This window comes from Protopterus annectens, chromosome 3.part1 (genome assembly GCF_019279795.1).
Source record: "Protopterus annectens isolate FY-2018-M chromosome 3.part1, PAN1.0, whole genome shotgun sequence".
NCBI lineage: Eukaryota > Metazoa > Chordata > Ceratodontiformes > Protopteridae > Protopterus > Protopterus annectens.
Window position 1 is genome coordinate 122868931 of NC_056732.1, and position 18040 is coordinate 122886970.

The window sequence follows — 18040 nt, forward strand, 5'->3', positions numbered from 1 at the left end:
GCTTATCCACCATTGCCACTCATTCCGAAGTTTCTTCAGAAAGCTTGCCGACTACGGTGCAAATTGATCCTCATTGTCCCGTTCTGGCCTCGTCAGGTTTGGTTCTCATTCCTTTGGTCTTATCTCCTAGCTCCCCCGTGGGTTCTGGATCCCTGCCCGGATCTAATCTCCCATCAGTCGGGAGCACGTCAGCCCAATCAGGGCAGCCTCACGCTGACAGCCTGGTTGCTCCAGTTCGTTAATTGCCAGGATTCCCAGTCTTTCATCCCCGGTAAAATCCATTCTGGTGGCTTCTCTTAAAGACTCTACTAGGAAACTTTATTGCAGTAAATGGAAGCGCTTTTCCATTTGGGCTTCACAGAGAAAAATAGATCCCTTTACAGCCCCTGTTCCAGCGGTGTTGGACTTCCTATCTTTTAGCAAGGAGCTAGTTCTTCTTCAGTGAAAGTACAATTGGCAGCCATTTCCAGTTTTCACGTTGGTGAAGACAACATGGCCTTAGTCGCCCCTAGGCTGTGTAAGGCCTTTCTTAAAGGTACTTTTCTCTTATGGCCGCCTGTCAAGGATTCAGTGCCTCCTTGGGACCTTACTTTTGTTTTACAGGCATTGCTGGCTCCTCCGTACGAACCTGCAGCTTCGGTGGATTTGAAATTTTTGTCCTGGAAGATCGCTTTCCTAGTCGCCATTACATCTGCTAGGAGGGTTTCTGAGCTTCAAGCTCTGTCCGCTGTGCCTCTGTATTTAGTCTTCTGTAAGGATAGGGTCTCACTCCGTACTAACCCTTCCATCTTACCTAAAGTGACATCTGAAGCAAACCTAAACCTGTCCATTAATCTGCCCATTTTCTTTCCTAACTTCCAAAATAAAGGTGAATGCAAACTCCATTTGTTAGATGTTCATAGGCAGCTTCATTTTTATAGAACAAAGTATTTCCGCAAGACTGACCAATTGTTTGTTTCCTTTTCCAAAGCATTTATGGGAAAAGCTATTTCTAAAGTTTCTTTGGCCAGATGGATCACTGTTTCTATTTCACATGCCTACAAAGCAAAAGGTTTATCTCCTCCTGGTATTGTTAAGGCTCACTCTACCAGGTCCATGCGACTTCTGCTGCTTTTTGGTCCAGGGTGCCTTTGAACGATATTTGTACAGCAGCGACCTGGGCCAATTCACATACCTTCATTTTTCATTACAAATTAGATCTGATTTCGAGGGGTAGAGCATCCTTTGGCTCTGCGGTGCTCAGGAATATCTTTCCATAAGGGCCTCCCAGGATCGGAGTGGCTGGGGACTCTGTCCCACAGTTTGCAGATAAAATGTTGTTAACTACTTCCGATAAAGAAGTTATGTACTCACCATAACGTTCTGAGTAGTTATACTTCATTTTTCTGCAACATTCCCTCCCTCTGTCCCCCGGACCCTTGTCCTGTCTTTTCCGGATTGGTTTATTGGGTTGAGTTGCTTATATTTTTAGTTGCAGCAGACTCGATCTGAGGGAAGATAGGAGATGTAGGGCATTATGGGTAAGGGGAGGAGCTCGGAGCAGACGCTAGAAAAAAAGTTGCCGGCTCGGATCCGTATACCCACAGGTTGCAGAAAAATGAAGTATAACTACTCAGATGGAACGTTATGGTGAGTACATAACTTCTTATATATATATAGGAGCATCCCACTGTTTATTTGAAGCAGTGACACTATGGATTATTGGGGTTCAAAGCAGATTCCTTTCATAGAAACTGTGGATTTGTATTATGTTCGTATGCTTAGATTGCTGCTCTTTATTTTTATTATTTTTAGTAGTAGTAGTAGTAGTAGTAGTAGCAATAGTAGTAGTTCCTTGGTTAAGAAATTAGTAAATTTATGATTTTAATCCAATATGGTAGTTGATTATTTATTTCTGTATTTTTTGCTTTATTATTATTAATAAAGTACATTACATGAAAAAAAAAGGAGCTGGATTTGTGGGGACAGTTTTCTTCTTATTGGAGTCTAAAGTCTGAACTCCTGACAGACCTTGGAAGAACTCTTAAAGAAACTTTCTCTACCACCTTCCAGACAGCATGGGATTTGGGCTAATTTGCAAAATGACATCATGGAGAACAGACTATATGGGTGGTCAGGGAAGAGGAATTAAACTGAGATGCAAAGGTAGAGGATACTGCTAGCTACAGTAGGATGTGATTTCTTGCTCGAAAACTGCTTTAAAAGATTTGTTGATAATCTTAACTTTTATTATTGTATGAACGACAAATCATTCTAAGAAGATAATAAAGATGGTATAGTGGCCTAGAGGATTACATAGTTTTGTTTGTTCTAAGTTAATAGGAGATGGGGAGGTTGAAAATGTATTCGTTTTTTTTTTGTTTGAAGGGTTCATTAACAAAAAGTTTTGAAAATGTGACGGGTTCAAATGGAAATGAGAAAAAAAAGCTGTATAAAAGGTCAGCTTGCCAAATATTAAGTGTGTGCATGTAACATAAAAGTTGGAAATGCACATTAAAAAAATGTCTTGTATAATAGGTGGGAATGTAGATTTTTATTGTAATGACTACTCTATCCATATTGTGTTGGAAAGTAAATGGTCTTGCAGGTATAAACAAAAAAGAAAGAGTATTAAATTATATTAAGAAATGCAGAGTACAAATAATAATGCTGCAGGAGGATCATAGGAGTTTTTCTGGGCTAATGGCCCTGGGGCCCTTGCAAGCCTAGCCAAGAGTTTATGTCAATGAGGGACACAGGTGGAACCCCTGATACAAATTTGTGGTTTCCCATCCACTCATCAAGGTTGATACAGTTTGGAAAAAGCATGTTAATTTGACAAGGATAAGATTTCAGGACTGATATTCAGCAGAATGTCATGGACAATATGGGAGTAATTATGCTAATTGCTAGACTGGTTCCAATACTAATTGAAGGGGAAAGATATTAATGGTAGATTTGTGGTAGTAAGGGGCTTTTAGCAAGGGAGAAAGATTACACTGGAATGTATTTATATTCCACAAAAAATGCTGTTATGGAGCTTAAAATTGGGAGAAATAATCAGCTTTCAACAGGGTATAGTATTTAGAAGAGAGCGGATCTTGATTTGCAGTAGTGAAGGTGCATTAGGGGAACCTAAAAAGAAAAATATAACAAAGAGAGTAGCTTTCTGAAGAAAATTATGAAAATATTTAGTATTGAAGATTTGAATTTAGTAGTTGGAAGTCAAACATAATTTATATATTATTTCCAAGGTACAATTGGATAGACTAGAAAGAAATTATATTTCATAGGTTCATAGGTTCATACTAGGCTATCTGCCCTAGGGCATTTATAAGCCTAGCCAGAGTGTGTGTGGCTTTCACCACCCCTTAGGATGAGAATACTATACCCATTAGTTTGCTGTGCCTCTGTCCAGCAGTGACGCAGAGATGATTCCCGGGGTAAACCTACAATCTCCCATCCACTCGTCAAGATTTCTCTTGAACAGAGTCAGTGAGGGTCTCTGCCTCACATGGACTGGGATTCTGTTCCATAGTGTAGGGAGTCTCTGGGTGATGAATCTGTCCCTCCAGCACGTCCTATTTATGTCCGTGTTGAGGTTTAAGTCTCTTGCTCTCGTGGCTCTGGTGGATTTGGATTTTTTGAGGTGGAGCATGTCCATTAATTCCGGGTTGGACATGGCCTTGTATGTCAGGCACAGATCACCTCTGAGCAGACGGTATGCGACTGAATAGAGCTGGAGTTTCTTCAGTCGGGCAGCGTATGACATATGTTTGAGCCCCTTTATCCTTTTGGTGAGGAACTTTTGGGGTCTTTCCAACTGCTGCAGGTGTCGGGTAAGGTACATTCCTAATGGGGCGTTGTACTCAATCATTGGTCTGATAAGTGAAGACTACAGGGGTACAATGACCTCTCCTGATCTGGATGTGAATCCCTTGATGATCAGGTGGGCAATGTAGAAGGTCTTCCTAACCACTTTGGCAATGTGAGTGTCAAAAGAGAGGTTACTATCAACTTGGGTCCCCAGGTCCCTAATAACGTCTTCTGTGTTTAATGGATTACCACCTATGTGGTAATTAGGGGTTACCTTGTTTTTCCCAAAGGGTATGACTATACATTTTTTGGCATTTAGCTTAAGGCCATGGCTCTGGCACCAGTTATCCATTTCTATGAGACCTCTCTGGAGGATGTCTGTGTCTGATGGAGTGTCAATTATGGTGCCCAGTTTGCAGTCATCTGCAAATTTTGTCAGCCACAATCCCCCTATGTTTGCCTGCACTTCAGAAAAATAAATGCCGAACAAGAGGGGGCCCAAGACTGAGCCCTGTGGGACACCGCTCGTGACTGGCTTAGAGTCTGACATGGCACCAGCAACTCTAACCCTGTGGGTTCTGTCCTTGAGCCAGTTTGCAATCCATCTTGTGACATATGGGTTTACATCTAAGCTGGGGAGCTTTTCTATGATGCCCGAGTGGGGTATTGTGTCGAACGCTTTTGCTAGGTCAAGGTAGGCTGTGTGAACTGCCTTACCCTCATCAATGGCCTTAGTGACTGTTTCGAAAAAGTCGACCAAGTTCAAGAGGCAGGATCTGCCCTTGACAAAGCCAAATTGGGTAGGATCCAGTGTCTGTAGGTCCCCAATGTCTTTATTTATGAGTTCCATTATGATCCTCTCCATAGCTTTGCAGACAAGGCTCGTCAAGCTTATGGGGGTAATTTCAGGGTCCGTAGAAGCACCGCCTTTGTGGAGTGGGACCACAGTTGCCGTCGCCATTCTTTGGGTATGTATCCTGTAGTAAGGCTAAGATTAAACAGCAGCCTTATGTGTGGGTTTAGTTCCTCATTGAGTTCGTGTAGCACACAGCCGGGGACACCGTCCGGTCCCATTGATGCTGTTTTTTGCTTTAGAGAGAGCAGCTCTCACCTGGGCATCTGAGATGTTTGGGAGGCTAGACTCTGGTGGGATAGATATTTCTCCTTTTGGGGGGGGGGGGAGAAATTTGCACTGAACCTGTCTGCCAGTATGTTGGCAATGTCTGTGGGTTCAGTGATTTTTGTATCATTTTGGACTAATTCTGAGCATATCTGGGAGTTTCCACCCAGGTTTCTAACATAGCTAAAGAAGGCCTTATGATTGTCTTTTGTGTCATTAGCGATTTTTCTCTCAAAGTTGGCCTTGGATGATTTTATGAGTGATCGTAGTTTTTTGCTAGTAGTGATCAGAGATGCCTTCCCTTTTAGGGATTTTGCTCTGTCATGTAGTAGCTTTCTCCTCTTGTTGTAGAGTTTGTTTATGGCTGGGGTCCACCAGACCGGGCCTGCCTTTGGTGGAAAGGGTCTTGATTTTATTAGGGATTGCTTGATCCATACATTCCTGGAGGTGCTCGTAGAAGGCATTTGTAAGGGTTTCAGCAGCGTGGGTTGTGGTTTCCACTGGCTCGGGGCCTTGCAGGATACCACTCCAGTCTTAAGAAGTGTGAAGTTTGCTTTTGAGAAGTTCTTCACTGTGATATTTTTGCTGGGGTTGGGCGTGGGATGTGGATCTCCAGTGAGATTAATTTATGGTCTGATCTCACCAATGAGGGATATACTTCCGGTGTGGAGCATTTTGTCCCCATGTTTGTGATGATCAGGTCTAGTATATTTTCTCCTCTTGTGGGAATGGTGACTAGTTGTTCCATAGCATTTGAGTTTATGAACTCCAGGAACCTTTGGGCTAGGGTGTTGGGGCTTGAGTAATGTTCCCAGTCTATGTTTGGGTAGTTGAAGTCACCCAATATGATGGTGTTTGGAGAGACATTCATACTCTCCAGTGTCTTCAGGAAGGCTGTGTGGGTTTCCTGAGTTTGAGAGGGTGGTCTGTAGCATACTACAAACTGTAGGGCAGTTTTACCTATGGTTAATTGCACCTGGATGGTCTCCGATGCTTTGTGCATTGCCACTAACCTGGAGGTGTGGGTATCCTTTATGAATATGGATACTCCCCCTCCTTTTGTGGTTCGGTCCGGATTTTGGGGTGGAACGCATGATATGAGGTATAACCTGATAGTGCTGGGGTGCTCTCAGGAGCCTTGAACCAGGTTTCAGTCACAGCACAGACATCAATGTTCTCCATACTGAGGAGAGCTTCGAGGGCGTGCATCTTGAGGTTTAGACTTCTGGCATTGAGCAGTATTACCCTTAGTTTTTCTCCATTTTTGTTTTCTAGGGTGGTAGGTTTATCATTTGAGCCTTGCCTAAAAAAGGCACTATGGGGGTGGCAAGAGCCTTTGCCAATATCCGGAAGCCTAGGGGTGACAGGTGCAAGCCGTCCCTTGCGAAGCAGCGTGGCTTGTCAAGCATGTCATCCCAGGCAGACAGACACTGGATCCCCTTTGAATGACACCAGACATTAAGCCAATTGTTAAAGCTGATCATCTTGTCTCTATATTGTGGCATCATTCTTGGTGAAGGAAGGGTACTGCTCAGGGTCAGGGTCATACCTGCCTGGGCTACATAATCAGAGAGCTCCTCTATGTCTCTTTTCATGTAGTCCAGGGAGGTACGTCTCAGGTCGTTCACACCAGCATGGACAATGACTGTGTCATATTTGTACTTGCCGTGGAGTGACCAGAGTGCTTGTGTTATGTGGCGGATTCTAGCGCCCGATAGGCAGCTTACTGTGACCCTCTCCTTGTTCAGCCTGGTGAGTGGGACGTCATTGTGTCTGACAATGGAGTCACCTATGACAAGTATGTTTGGTGTTGTATTTGACCTTAAGGGCTGTGACTGCTTTGCACACTGCTTTTGTGGTTTATGTGTTGCTTGTGGGGTGTCTTGAGGTAGCAGTTGTTTGGGTGTCTGCTTTGGAGGCCTCTGCTGTTTAGGTAAATTTTTACTCAGAGCCTCCGAGTATGTCTTTGTGTGTTTATGTGTTTGATTCAGTGGTGTGGTAGCATTATGTGAGGCTGGTTTTGTGGTGTGTGTAGTTGCCTTCTCCTCCCGTCTGGTCTTGCCAGTCCTGAGTTGAGAGAGCTCAGCCTCCAGTTTGGCTAAATAGCTGCATCTCTCGCAAGTATTTGTGTTATGTGGGAGGAGGAGAGGGTTGTCTGTGTACATGAGGCAGTTATAACATTGCCTCAAGATTCCCAGATTCACCAGCTGGACCGGAGAGGAGATTGACAACTGACCTTTGGGCATGCTAGAATAATATTGGGAATTCCTTAATAATTGAAAACAAGGGCCAGTGGGGAGTGAGGGTGTAGTGCTTTTAATTTTTAGTGCTGACTTATATCATTGCTTTAGTGAGCAAGTGCCAGGTAACTTAAGTGCAATGTGTTACAGGTAACTTAAATGCAAAAATGACAAACAGTAACTTTCTTTCAAGTGAAACAAGGAACTAGTACAGTAAGCAATGCATATATCACTAGTGATCCACAGAAGTGCTGAGAAGCCGCGTATTAGGTGGAATTAGCTTCCAGGGAAATAACAAGCAAACAAACAACAAGCATATAAACAAAGCTAGATTCAGCAGGCCTGGATCTAGTCTATGCTAGAGCAAACAAGGTGTACCAATTTCAGTAAGATACAGTTCAAATATTCAGGCACTATAAACCTTTAACCAGAAATTCCCAGCTCAGAAGGGCAGAGTCCAGCCTCTTATCCCACAAGAGTGCAGACCACGAACCTTCTTAATGTAAAATAACTGGCCTGAAGCCCAAGTGCCTAAACCAGAACTAATACCCTTGGACACTGTGCTCTCAATCGGCAGTTCCCAACTTAGAAGGATGAAAGCTACCTGTCCTGCCACCACAGTGCTTGCCACAAACCTTCCTAATGTAAAACAACTGGTCTGAAGCCCAAGTGCTTAATCCAAAAGACTTAGAAAGATAGCTACACTTTAATCAAGTTACAACCAAGCAGTAATAAATACAATTGAATACTTTAGAGAATGTCTGGATTAGTGCTCAAGTTACACAAACAAAGCTAGATCCAGCAGGCCCGAATCCAGTCTATGCCACAGCAAACAAAAGGCGCACCAACTTCGGTAAGAAGCAGTTCAGATATGCATGCACTATAAGCCTTTAACCAGAAATTCCCAGCTCAGAAGGGCAGAGTCCAGCCTCTCCTCCCACAAGAGTGCAGACCACGAACCCTCTTAATGTAAAATAACTGGCCTGAAAGCCCAAGTGCTTAAACGAGAATTAATACACTTTTAGAATAACAGACACTGAGCCCTCAATCAGCAGTGCTCAACCTAGAAGGATGTAAGCTACCTGTTCTGCCACAACAGTGCAGACCACAAACCCTCTCAGTGCAAAACAACTGGTCCGAAGCCCAAGTGTTTAAACCAAAAGGCTTAGAATGAGTTACACCAAGCAGTAATAAATACAATTGAGTATTTTTAAGATGATGCAAAAGTAAAATGAAGTAGGTAGAAACACAAGTACAGTAAAAGCAGATAAAAAATTTTTTTTTTTTTTTTTTTTTAATCTGAACAAGTGCTGAGATCAAAGAAACAGATTTGAGTGCTGAAACTAGAAAACTGGCTAGGTATAAGAAAAAAAAAAACAAGCTAGAAGGCTTCCCTCAAACACCGAAGGGCTTGGGGGCTCAGAAGCCTACAAATAGTCTATACCACTTAACAAGAAAGGCAGGAAATAAGCTTAATTTTTTTTTGTCTGTTTCCCAGATGCTCTCTTTGTACACAGTAGGAGTGCCTGAAATCAGAATATGATTTCACTGCACTCAGTTGAGTGAGCAAATGAGATGGGCCCAGAGGCAGGCTGACTTATTAATAAAAAATGGCTTTTGATATGTCACTACTTCCCCAGGCTATCTGTGTTTGAAAGCTGGCATTTTTTTACATTTTTGCTAGTTAATGAATTTACTGTTCCATGGCTGATTTTCTTCTAGCTGTTTGTGGAATCGGAGTTATCTATAAAAAGAAGTAGAGTAGTATATCTGACTAGAAATTTCAGAAGAGCAGTAGTCCTTTACTCCCTTCATTCCTCATATGGTAAGATTTGAGATTTTTTTGGGGTGAAATTACAGATTAATGTAGGTTTAACCCATACTTTTTGTATGGTATTAAATTAATTTTTCTGTTTTATACCAGTGCCACATATTTTATCGCTGTACTGGGATTCTTTGCCTGCTCATTTGTCTTTATTATATTTCAGACTCCAGAACAAGAAACAAAAGGCCTTCCAAGCAAAAAAGGGATTGTGCAGTCAGTTGTGGGTCAAGGATATCATCGCAAAATAGTACTAGCATCCCAGTCAGCACAGAATGTCGTCTACAAGTAATTGCATTTCATTTTCTTAAATATTCTGTCAAGTTTTTCTGTATAAATGTGGCTTGTCTGTCAGTCCAGGAACCTCCTTCCTCCAGAATGTCTGAGCAGCTTGGTAGTGGTGGCCTTTTTCTTCACATCAGGAAAACTACAGAGTGGATCCACTGTGACATCTTCCTGATAGCTTCACAGAGTGTTTTTGATATGCCTTATCCCCTTCTCCCATTCCTCTTCTGTCTGAACATTGTGCCTATTACTATACCATGGCATACAACACTGGTGCCAGGTATATGCTTCTACTCACTCATCCCAGCTAAAGTAAAGTATTCTGCTAGGTACAACTAGTGTACTGTCTTGATTTCAGAGGCTAGGCATAAAGTCAGTCTGCCAACTACCAACCATGAGGCTTTGTCACAACCTTTTCCTGGGATGGTTGAACTGACCCTAGCCTCTCCCATCCCTCTGGTGGACTCATTCAGCACCTGGATCTATTGGAGAGGATGTGGAGCTTTCTCTGTTTGTGCCGCAGAGCCAGACACCAAAAGTATATTTTACTAAGCTTGCTTGATATGTGGCCTTTTTAAACTTGTGTTTAATTTCTGGCTACTTGCTTTGCATATGTAGCTATGATTGTTTGTTTTTGAAGTATATATTGGCAGATTGTGTAATAGTTTAAGTATGTTGATGCTGTCCTGCATGCAAAGTGACAGTAATATTTAGTACTTTATTTCCATAGCCCCTTCTGCAGTGTTGGTAAATGCACCATTATGGTATATGCAAGCATTGTAACCTTAGCTGCAAATGTCTTGACCTGCAACTATGAATTTATTATGTTCATCTTTAGAATCTTCATCCTAAGAGTCTTTGCTGCAGGAACCATAAGATTTTTGGAATTTATCTGCAGGACAGCAGTCCCTAACATGATCTTGTTTTAGCAGTGGTACTTAAAGGCCATGGCCACAAGGGGGAGACGAGCTGTAGAAGAAGGTATTAAACTGTTAAAAACAGCAATGGTGATGGACAGGTTGACAGACGAGATCAGACAGGAGTCCCCATGGGCTATGATGTTTGCAGATGACATTGTGATCTGTAGTGAGAGTAGGGAACAGGTTGAGGGAGACCCTGGAGAGGTGGAGATATGCTCTAGAGAGGAGAGGAATGAAGGTCAGTAGGACTAAGCTAGAATATATGTGTGTGTGAATGAGAGGGAGGATAGAGGAATGGTTAGGATGCAGGGAGTAGAGGTGGTAAAAGTGGATGAGTTTAAATACTTGGATCAACAGTTCAGAGTAATGGTGAGTGTGGAAGAGAGGAGAAGAAGAGAGTATAGGCAGAGTGGAGTGGGTGGAGAAGAGTGTCAGGAGTGATTTGTGACAGACAAGTACCAGTAAGAGTGAAAGGGAAGGTCTACAAGAGGGTAGTGAGACCAGCTATGTTATATGAGTTGGAGACAGTGGCACTGACAAAAAGGCAGGGGTCAGAGCTGGACATGGCAGAGTTAAAGATGTTAAGATTTGCAGGATTGAGGAGGGTGGACAGAATTAGGAATAAGTATATTAGAGGGTCAGCCCAGATTAGACCGTTTAGAGACAAAGCCAGAGAGGCAAGATTGCATTGGTTTGGACATGTGCTGAGGAGGGATGCTGGGTATATTGGGAAAAGATGCTAAGGATTGAGCTGCCAGGTAAGAGGAAGATCTAAGATAAGGTTTATGGATGTGGTGAGAGAGAACATGCAGGTGGTTGGTGTAACAGAGCAAGATGCAGAGAACAGGAAGAAATGGAAACAGATGATCTGCTGTGTCAACCCCTAATGGGAACAGCCAAAAGAAAAAGAAGACTTGATCTTAGCTAAAAGATCAAGTTCATTAAGCACAGTAATTCAGTTCTTCTAAGTGGCCTGAAGTTGATATTCTGCTGTTGTGTGCTGGTTCAATGTACGTTTCTAGTTTAGTCTTTGTCAGTTGTAATTGCGAATGTTCTTTTCCAGTTAGACTTTATAGTTTTTCTAATTTAATGGGGGTTTTTTTTTTTGTTAATGACCGTCCAAGCAGATGTACAGTTGCAGTCATCATATCACTCCCAGAGATTTTCATTGCAGTGTTTCTTAGATTCTCTTTTATGGGTAGCTTAGTGTTTTCTATTGTAGTTTCTGTGATGCTGTCTTCTTTGCTAATAATTGTATTGCATTGTTATTGTATTTAAATCTTCTCTCAATTAGGGTCCAATGTGTCTAAGACCCAAGGCTTCAGAAAATGTTCAGAATGCGTCCACAAGCTGCCACCACAAGACCCCCACCAGAAATGTGTTTACTGCCTGGGGGCAGAGTATTCAGACACCACTTGTCAGGCTTGTGTTTCATTTAGTGCTAGGGCTGTTCAACAGAGAAAAATAAAACTGATAGCTAAGGGACATTTGCCTGCCAAGCCATCTCCCTCCACTTCCACTTCAACAGCACCTAAGGAAAAGAAGGGTAGAGAACCCAACGAGGCTAAAGCAAAGGAAAAGTCCAAGGATAAAGATATTGATACTAACAAAAAAGAAGAATCAAGGAAAAGACTAGTGGATCAGACTCCTACTCCAGAATTGGATCCGAAGATTCCTCAGTGGTCAGAATCATCAGCCTCTCAAATCCATTCATCCCCTGATTGACCCCGGTTCTCACTGGAACCAGTGAGTCCTAGGCTACACTCACCAGTATTACAAGACAGGAGTCCTTCCAGACCATCATCTTTAGCTTCGTCTACCTGGTCCTACAGGAGTCTGTTGAAACAGGGTGTTGACAGACTGATGAGATTTCTGAGAGCTCCGATTCAGCTCAGAGTTCTCTCAGTACCATCACCTTTGAATGTACCAAGCACGGTGCCAACCACCCCTCCATTACCAGTTCTGACACTGATCCGACCTTCGGATCTGGTTGCTTCAGTGCTGATCTGTTCTGAGATAGCTGGGTCAGGACCGATAGCATTTCTACTTCAACCCCAACTAGATCCCTTCCTCTGTCAGCTCTGATGCAGTCGGCATTGGCAGTCTCGTGGCCAAGTATTTTCTGACATGGAGCAGGAGGGGAAGTATCAACACCAAGACACTCTGAGCTGTCCCCTGCCTCTTGGAGCCTTGGGTCTTGATAGTTTGGCACTGAGATCTCCTTCGGAGTTGAGATTTTTTGGTACTGATGGTCCCTTCCAAGTCTAAAGCCAAGAGGTTCCTCAGAACCAGTAGCATCTTTGGTTTTCGGGGCTTTTCCGACGGTCCTTCTGACTCCAAAGGATAAGAGATACCTTCACCTCAGACCGGCATCTCCCAGACTCCATTCCAAAAATGGATCTCTCTTGTCACTCTGTTAGACAGAGACAGCTGGAACCAAACCCCAGGGCACTTATGTCATAAGCTGCCAGTCTGATTTGGAACCCTCTGATATTCCTGCTGACCAGGTTCTCACTGTAGGCAGACTTGTAAGAGGAAACACTTTGACTCATCTCCAGAGTCCATCACTGACAACACAGAATTTCATGGAGAAGGATCGCCCAGATCCCTATTTAAAGATGTCAACCTTCGATGAAATTCTGCAGTTGATAAATTGAAAGGGAGGTGGTCCGCCATCAGTCATTTTCAAGAAGAGTCTGTGTCCTTGGAGGCCTTAGGTTTCCAGCCCATCAATATCCTGAGTAGCACCCCCCTTTGACCCCTTAGTTGATCTGATGGCACAACAGCATGGAAGGACTCTGATGTGGTGGAAGCCACAACTAAAAAACTGGTAAAATTTTATCTGCACCTTCTAACAGAAAACACTAGAACAAGGGGCCAACTGTAGATGCAATAGTGGTAGCTGCATCAACCAAAAAAGAGCTGTCAGAAGAGAGCACCTTAGTCCATCCCTCCACAAAGAGTCCAGGGCATTGGATCATTTTGGGAAGCATCCTTATGCTTTGGCATCCTTTGCTGTGCAGGCACTGAACTACCTAGCTCTTATCACTTGATTCCAGAGGGAGTTGACCAAGGAGATTTCCAAATCTCTCAAAGGGGTCCTGCCAACAGATATCCAGAAAAAGGTGAAATATCAACATCGACCCTACAATCACCATCTAACATGGCCAAGCGGCATGGTGCAGCAAGAGCAGCAGGCACTGGCATTACAGTCCACCAGCATGCTTGGATGCGTGCATGTGACTTTGCAGAAAGTTTCAAGGCATCCTTCATCAATGCCCCTCATGATTGCTCCACTTTATTTGAACCAAAGATGAAAGAAACTTTAACTAGTAGTCAGCAGGATGGTAAAATCCTCTCTGCTGTTGCAACCTATTCTACAGTCCTTAGAAATCCTTCCCCAGGTTTCAGAGGTCTGGGAAGAAGATGTGGTTTAGGAAATCATAAGGATCTTACCAAGACTCCTCTAGTGATAGGCCTCCCCCTGGCAGAGGGGGAGGACATCAAAATGGACATCGTCCAAGGGGCAGAAACAGAGTACAGAATCAGGGTTTCAGAGGTCCCTTCTCCAGGAAGCCCTTCTGTCACCCCTAAGTGTTTGCCTGACTGCTCCACTCCAGAGGCAGTTTAAGTTCCATTTGTCTTTGCAACCCTTTGCCTGGCAAAGCATAACAAGAGATTCCTGGGTGCTAGACATTATTTCCAAAGGCTATATAATTCCATTTTTCAATGCTCCTGGTCACAAACAGAGGAAAATCTTCAGATCAACATTCTGGAGATTAGAGCAGTCCCCTCCTAGCATTGCAGGCCCATCAGTATACTCTCCCCAGAGGTGTGATAGCCATTTGGACAGACAGTCTGTCAGTAGTGTGGTACCTAAACAAGCAAGGTTGAACACGCTGTTATCTGTTATGTCAGGAGGCCATGAGGGTATGGCAGTGGACGTTATCTTCACATCACTTTCTAATAGCAACATACATCCCAGGGAATTCCAGTGTGCTAGAGGACAAACTGAGCAGATCTATTCTGATGCCTCATGGTTGGTCCCTAAACTTAGCAGTAGCAGCAGAGTTTCAGTCACTGCGAGCAGCCTTGCTTTGATCTCTTTGCATCCTGTCTCAACAACAAAGGTAGCAGTACTTTGCCCTAATCTATCCACAGGTACAATCACCATCCATCAATAGCCTCAGGGACTCCTCTATACCTTTCCTCCCCTTCCCCTAATGAACAAATTTCTACAGAAAGTAAGGATGTGGAAAGGCAGGGTAATCCTCATAGCCTCCTTTTGGCCTAGACAAACATGGTTTCCCTTCTTATGGCCTCTACTAGTTCATCCTCCCTGGATGCTGGAACACTTCCCAGATCTCCTTTCTTATCCCTCCAACTTGCCTCCTCCAGATCAAAAGTCTGTGAAACTATGGTTCCTCCAATTTTGACAGTAGCCAGAGAGGCCAGGCTGTTCCCTGCAGTTGTTCACATTCTGACAGCTTCACAAAAAGAGTCTACTGCCAAAGTCTACCATAGTAAATGGAAAAGATTTTCCATATGGGCAAATTCTATAGACCCAGTCTCAACTTCATTTCCTACCATCCTACAATTCTTTTCAGAATTGTTTCATGCTGGCTCCAGCTCTTCCACCATCAAAGTACAGTTAGCGGCCATCTCCACTTTCCATGTAGGGATTGACAATTCCTCCATAGCCTCCCTTACAATTTCAAAATCCTTCTTAAAGGGTACCTTCGTTTTCAGACCACCTGTTAGAGATCTGATGCCTCCCTGGGACATAACTGTTATGCTGCAAACTTTAACACAATTGCCCTTTAAACCAGCAGCATCAGCAGATATCAAGTTTCTCTCTTGGAAAACTATTTTTCTGGTAGTGATTACATCAGCTAGAAGAATTTCAGAATTGCAAGCCCTTTCTACTAAATCATCCTATCTGAGCTTTCATAAGGATGGGTTACTTTGAGAACTAGTCCTTCTTTTTTATAGAAGGTAGTATCAAATATAACTTAAATCAATCTATTTACCAGATTTCTTTCCAAACGTTTCTAATAAAGGGGAGTACATCTTCCATCCTTTGGACGTCCATCACCAGTTACGGTGTTACCTACACAGGACAGGACCCTGCAGTAAATTTACTTAAGTGTTTGCATCTTTCTCAAAGCAGAAATTGGGCAAAGGAGTTTCCAATGCCATTTGTGTATAAAAAAAGGCAACACTGCACACCTTTATTTCCCTTTACAAAGTGGATGAACAATCAAGATCTCATTCATCCTTTGGCTCCACCATTCCCTGAAAATGTCCTTCCATGAATTCACCCAGGCCTTAGTTATTGGGAATCTGTCCCACAGTTTAATCACATGAAAATAGACAACATTGGCTAAGGAAGTTATGTACTCACCATAATGATATATTCATGCTGTCTGTTTTTCATCTGGTACAACACCCTTATTCTGAAGGACTGGGATAGGAGTATGGCTACTCCTTTCAGGAGCTTATTATACGATATGTGTCATGGCCTTGGGATATGTTGCTTCCTCATACAAGATGTTTTGTTTATTAGCGCTAGTCATGTCAGTTTGTAGGCAATGCAAACTTGATTTGATGTGTTGAGGTGTAGAGAGCAGGGGATTATTGGTAGGAGAGGAGATGGAACCCCAGAGCAAGGTCTTTTTCGTAGTTAGTGCTGAGGTTGGATCCCTTCGGAACCAACAACCCACAGTTGAACAGGACAAAAAATAGACAACATGGATCTATCTTTATTGTGAGTGTAAAACTTTTGTTTTTGTCTGTTCTGCTTGGGGCTTCAGCAAAACGTCTGTAACTATCCTGACTGTGCAAAATTCCATGTGAAAGCCCCTCAGATATAGGGCCAGGATATTAGCCACCCATAAGATGTCTTTGTCTCTGGTTTCTCCAGTGTCTTAACAACCCACTATTACCACAGGGGCTTCACAAACACCAGCTTCTGCTATTGTGATTCAAAAGAAATGTAAAGACAAAAATATCAAAGACTATAATGTTTCAAGAAAGCTCCAGTTCTAGTCCCCAAGTCGACTGATCCAGGTGAGACACCTCTGCAGCCCCCAGGTCCGTTGACTCCTAGGCCTGAACTCCCTGGCATAACCCCTCGGGAGGCCTCCATGGCTTTCAACCTTAGAACTTTATCAGAGGAAATTCAGGAGACAGCAACAGAAGCTTTACAAATCTCTAGACACTCTTTAAAGTGTGGCTGTATTGCCTACGATGCATTATGCAGAGCAGCTGCCAAAAGTTCTGTCATCTGCAGGCATGCATGGCTTAAGACCCAGCCCATGTTAGATTTGGTTAAGGCTGAACTACTGGATGCTCTGTTGGGCAAAGAATTCCTTTTTGGACCTCCAGCTGAACAGATTTTTGAGAAGCTGGATAAGAAAGGAAAGCAAATAAAAACTGTGAAGGAATTTTAGCGCTCTCAGACACCAAGGCACAGTAGGAATTACCCCTCAAAACCTTGGCCTTTCCCCCGACAAGATAAGAGAAGGCGTCCCTCTGGCAAGAGCCCCGGACAGTCCAGAAGGTATCAGCCAGAAAAATCAGAAAGAGCAGGAATTTCCAAAGAGCCAATGACTGGAATAAAATGAAAGTAGAGTTTAAAAATATGGATGTGTCACAAGTGATAATTCAATAAAGGTGTTTGAAAAAAAAAAAAAGATTTGTAGCAACAAGCTCTCACTTCCAGTTCTGTGCTTTACCGTTTGGGCTGTCCGCTGCTCCCAGAGTTTTCACAAAATGTTTAACTTTATCTGATAGCACATTGCAGAAGTCTGGAAGTTCATATTTAGTCCTACTTAGACAACTGTCTCATTCAGGGAAAATGCACAGCAAAGACCCTAGACACCTTGCAGATCACAATAGACTGCTTTCAGAAGGTAGGTCTCACCTTAAATCTACAAAAGTCACAAACAAGGATACTTTTTCCTTGGAAATTTTGTGGGATCAACTAACGGAAACCCTTCCTTACTCAGGACAAGTTATCTTCCCTGACAAACTACCTGACTATCCTGTTTCCAAAGCAATACATCTCAGCAGGAATTCTTGAGGCTTTTGGGTTACATGGCATCCTGCATTCTCATGATCCCACTTGCAAAGTTGCACATGAGAAACCTACAGTGGTTCCTAAAAATGCTTTGGAACAGCATTCTCAACTCCTGGGATACTCTCTTGCTTCTCCTTCCACACCTGAAGAAGTAGCTCCTATCGTGAAAGAACACCATACTGCAGAACCCAGGAGTAAATTTCTCTTTACCAGATGCAGACAAGACCGTCACCACTGACAGTTCAGATGCAGATTGGTGGGTCCACTTAGGTTTTGTGAAAGTGCAGGGGATCTGGACACCACAGCATAGAAAACTGCATATAAATCAGAATGAGCTACTATCAGTCTACCTGGTCATAAAGACTTTTCAGTAGAAGTTTAGCCCAGGGACCTTGCAGATCTGGACAGACATCACAGTGATGTACATAACCAAGGGGTACCTTGTCCTACCCTTTGTGTAGTCCTCACAAGGAAGATTTGGATGCTGGCTGAAAAACTTTGGCTAACTGTCGTAGCATTTTATATTCGGATCAGAACAGTACCCTGGCAGATTCTGTAAGCAGGGATTTTATAGATCCCAACAAATGGATGCTGAAGAGCAGTGTTCCTGGACATATCTCTACAGTGGGGGGGGGGGGGGTTCCCTCTGTAGAGACGTTTACCTCTCACCAGAACAGACAGCTACAGAAGTTCTGCTCCAGCTCAGATAGGGACTTGGAAAATAGATGCTTTCTCTTTTGCATGGGTAAACTTGTTCCTGTATGCATTCACACCATT

General features: G+C 43.2%; 1 protein-coding gene across 1 annotated transcript in view; it reads left to right on the forward strand.

Annotated features, from left to right (window-relative positions):
- The window catches only part of CNOT10 (CCR4-NOT transcription complex subunit 10), a 2007836-nt gene that overhangs the window by 1379317 nt on the left and 610479 nt on the right, over positions 1-18040 (forward strand). The window contains exon 12 of the mRNA XM_044066643.1: positions 9144-9265. Coding sequence (XP_043922578.1) covers positions 9144-9265 — 122 coding nt within the window. The remainder of the gene's footprint in view (positions 1-9143; positions 9266-18040) is intronic.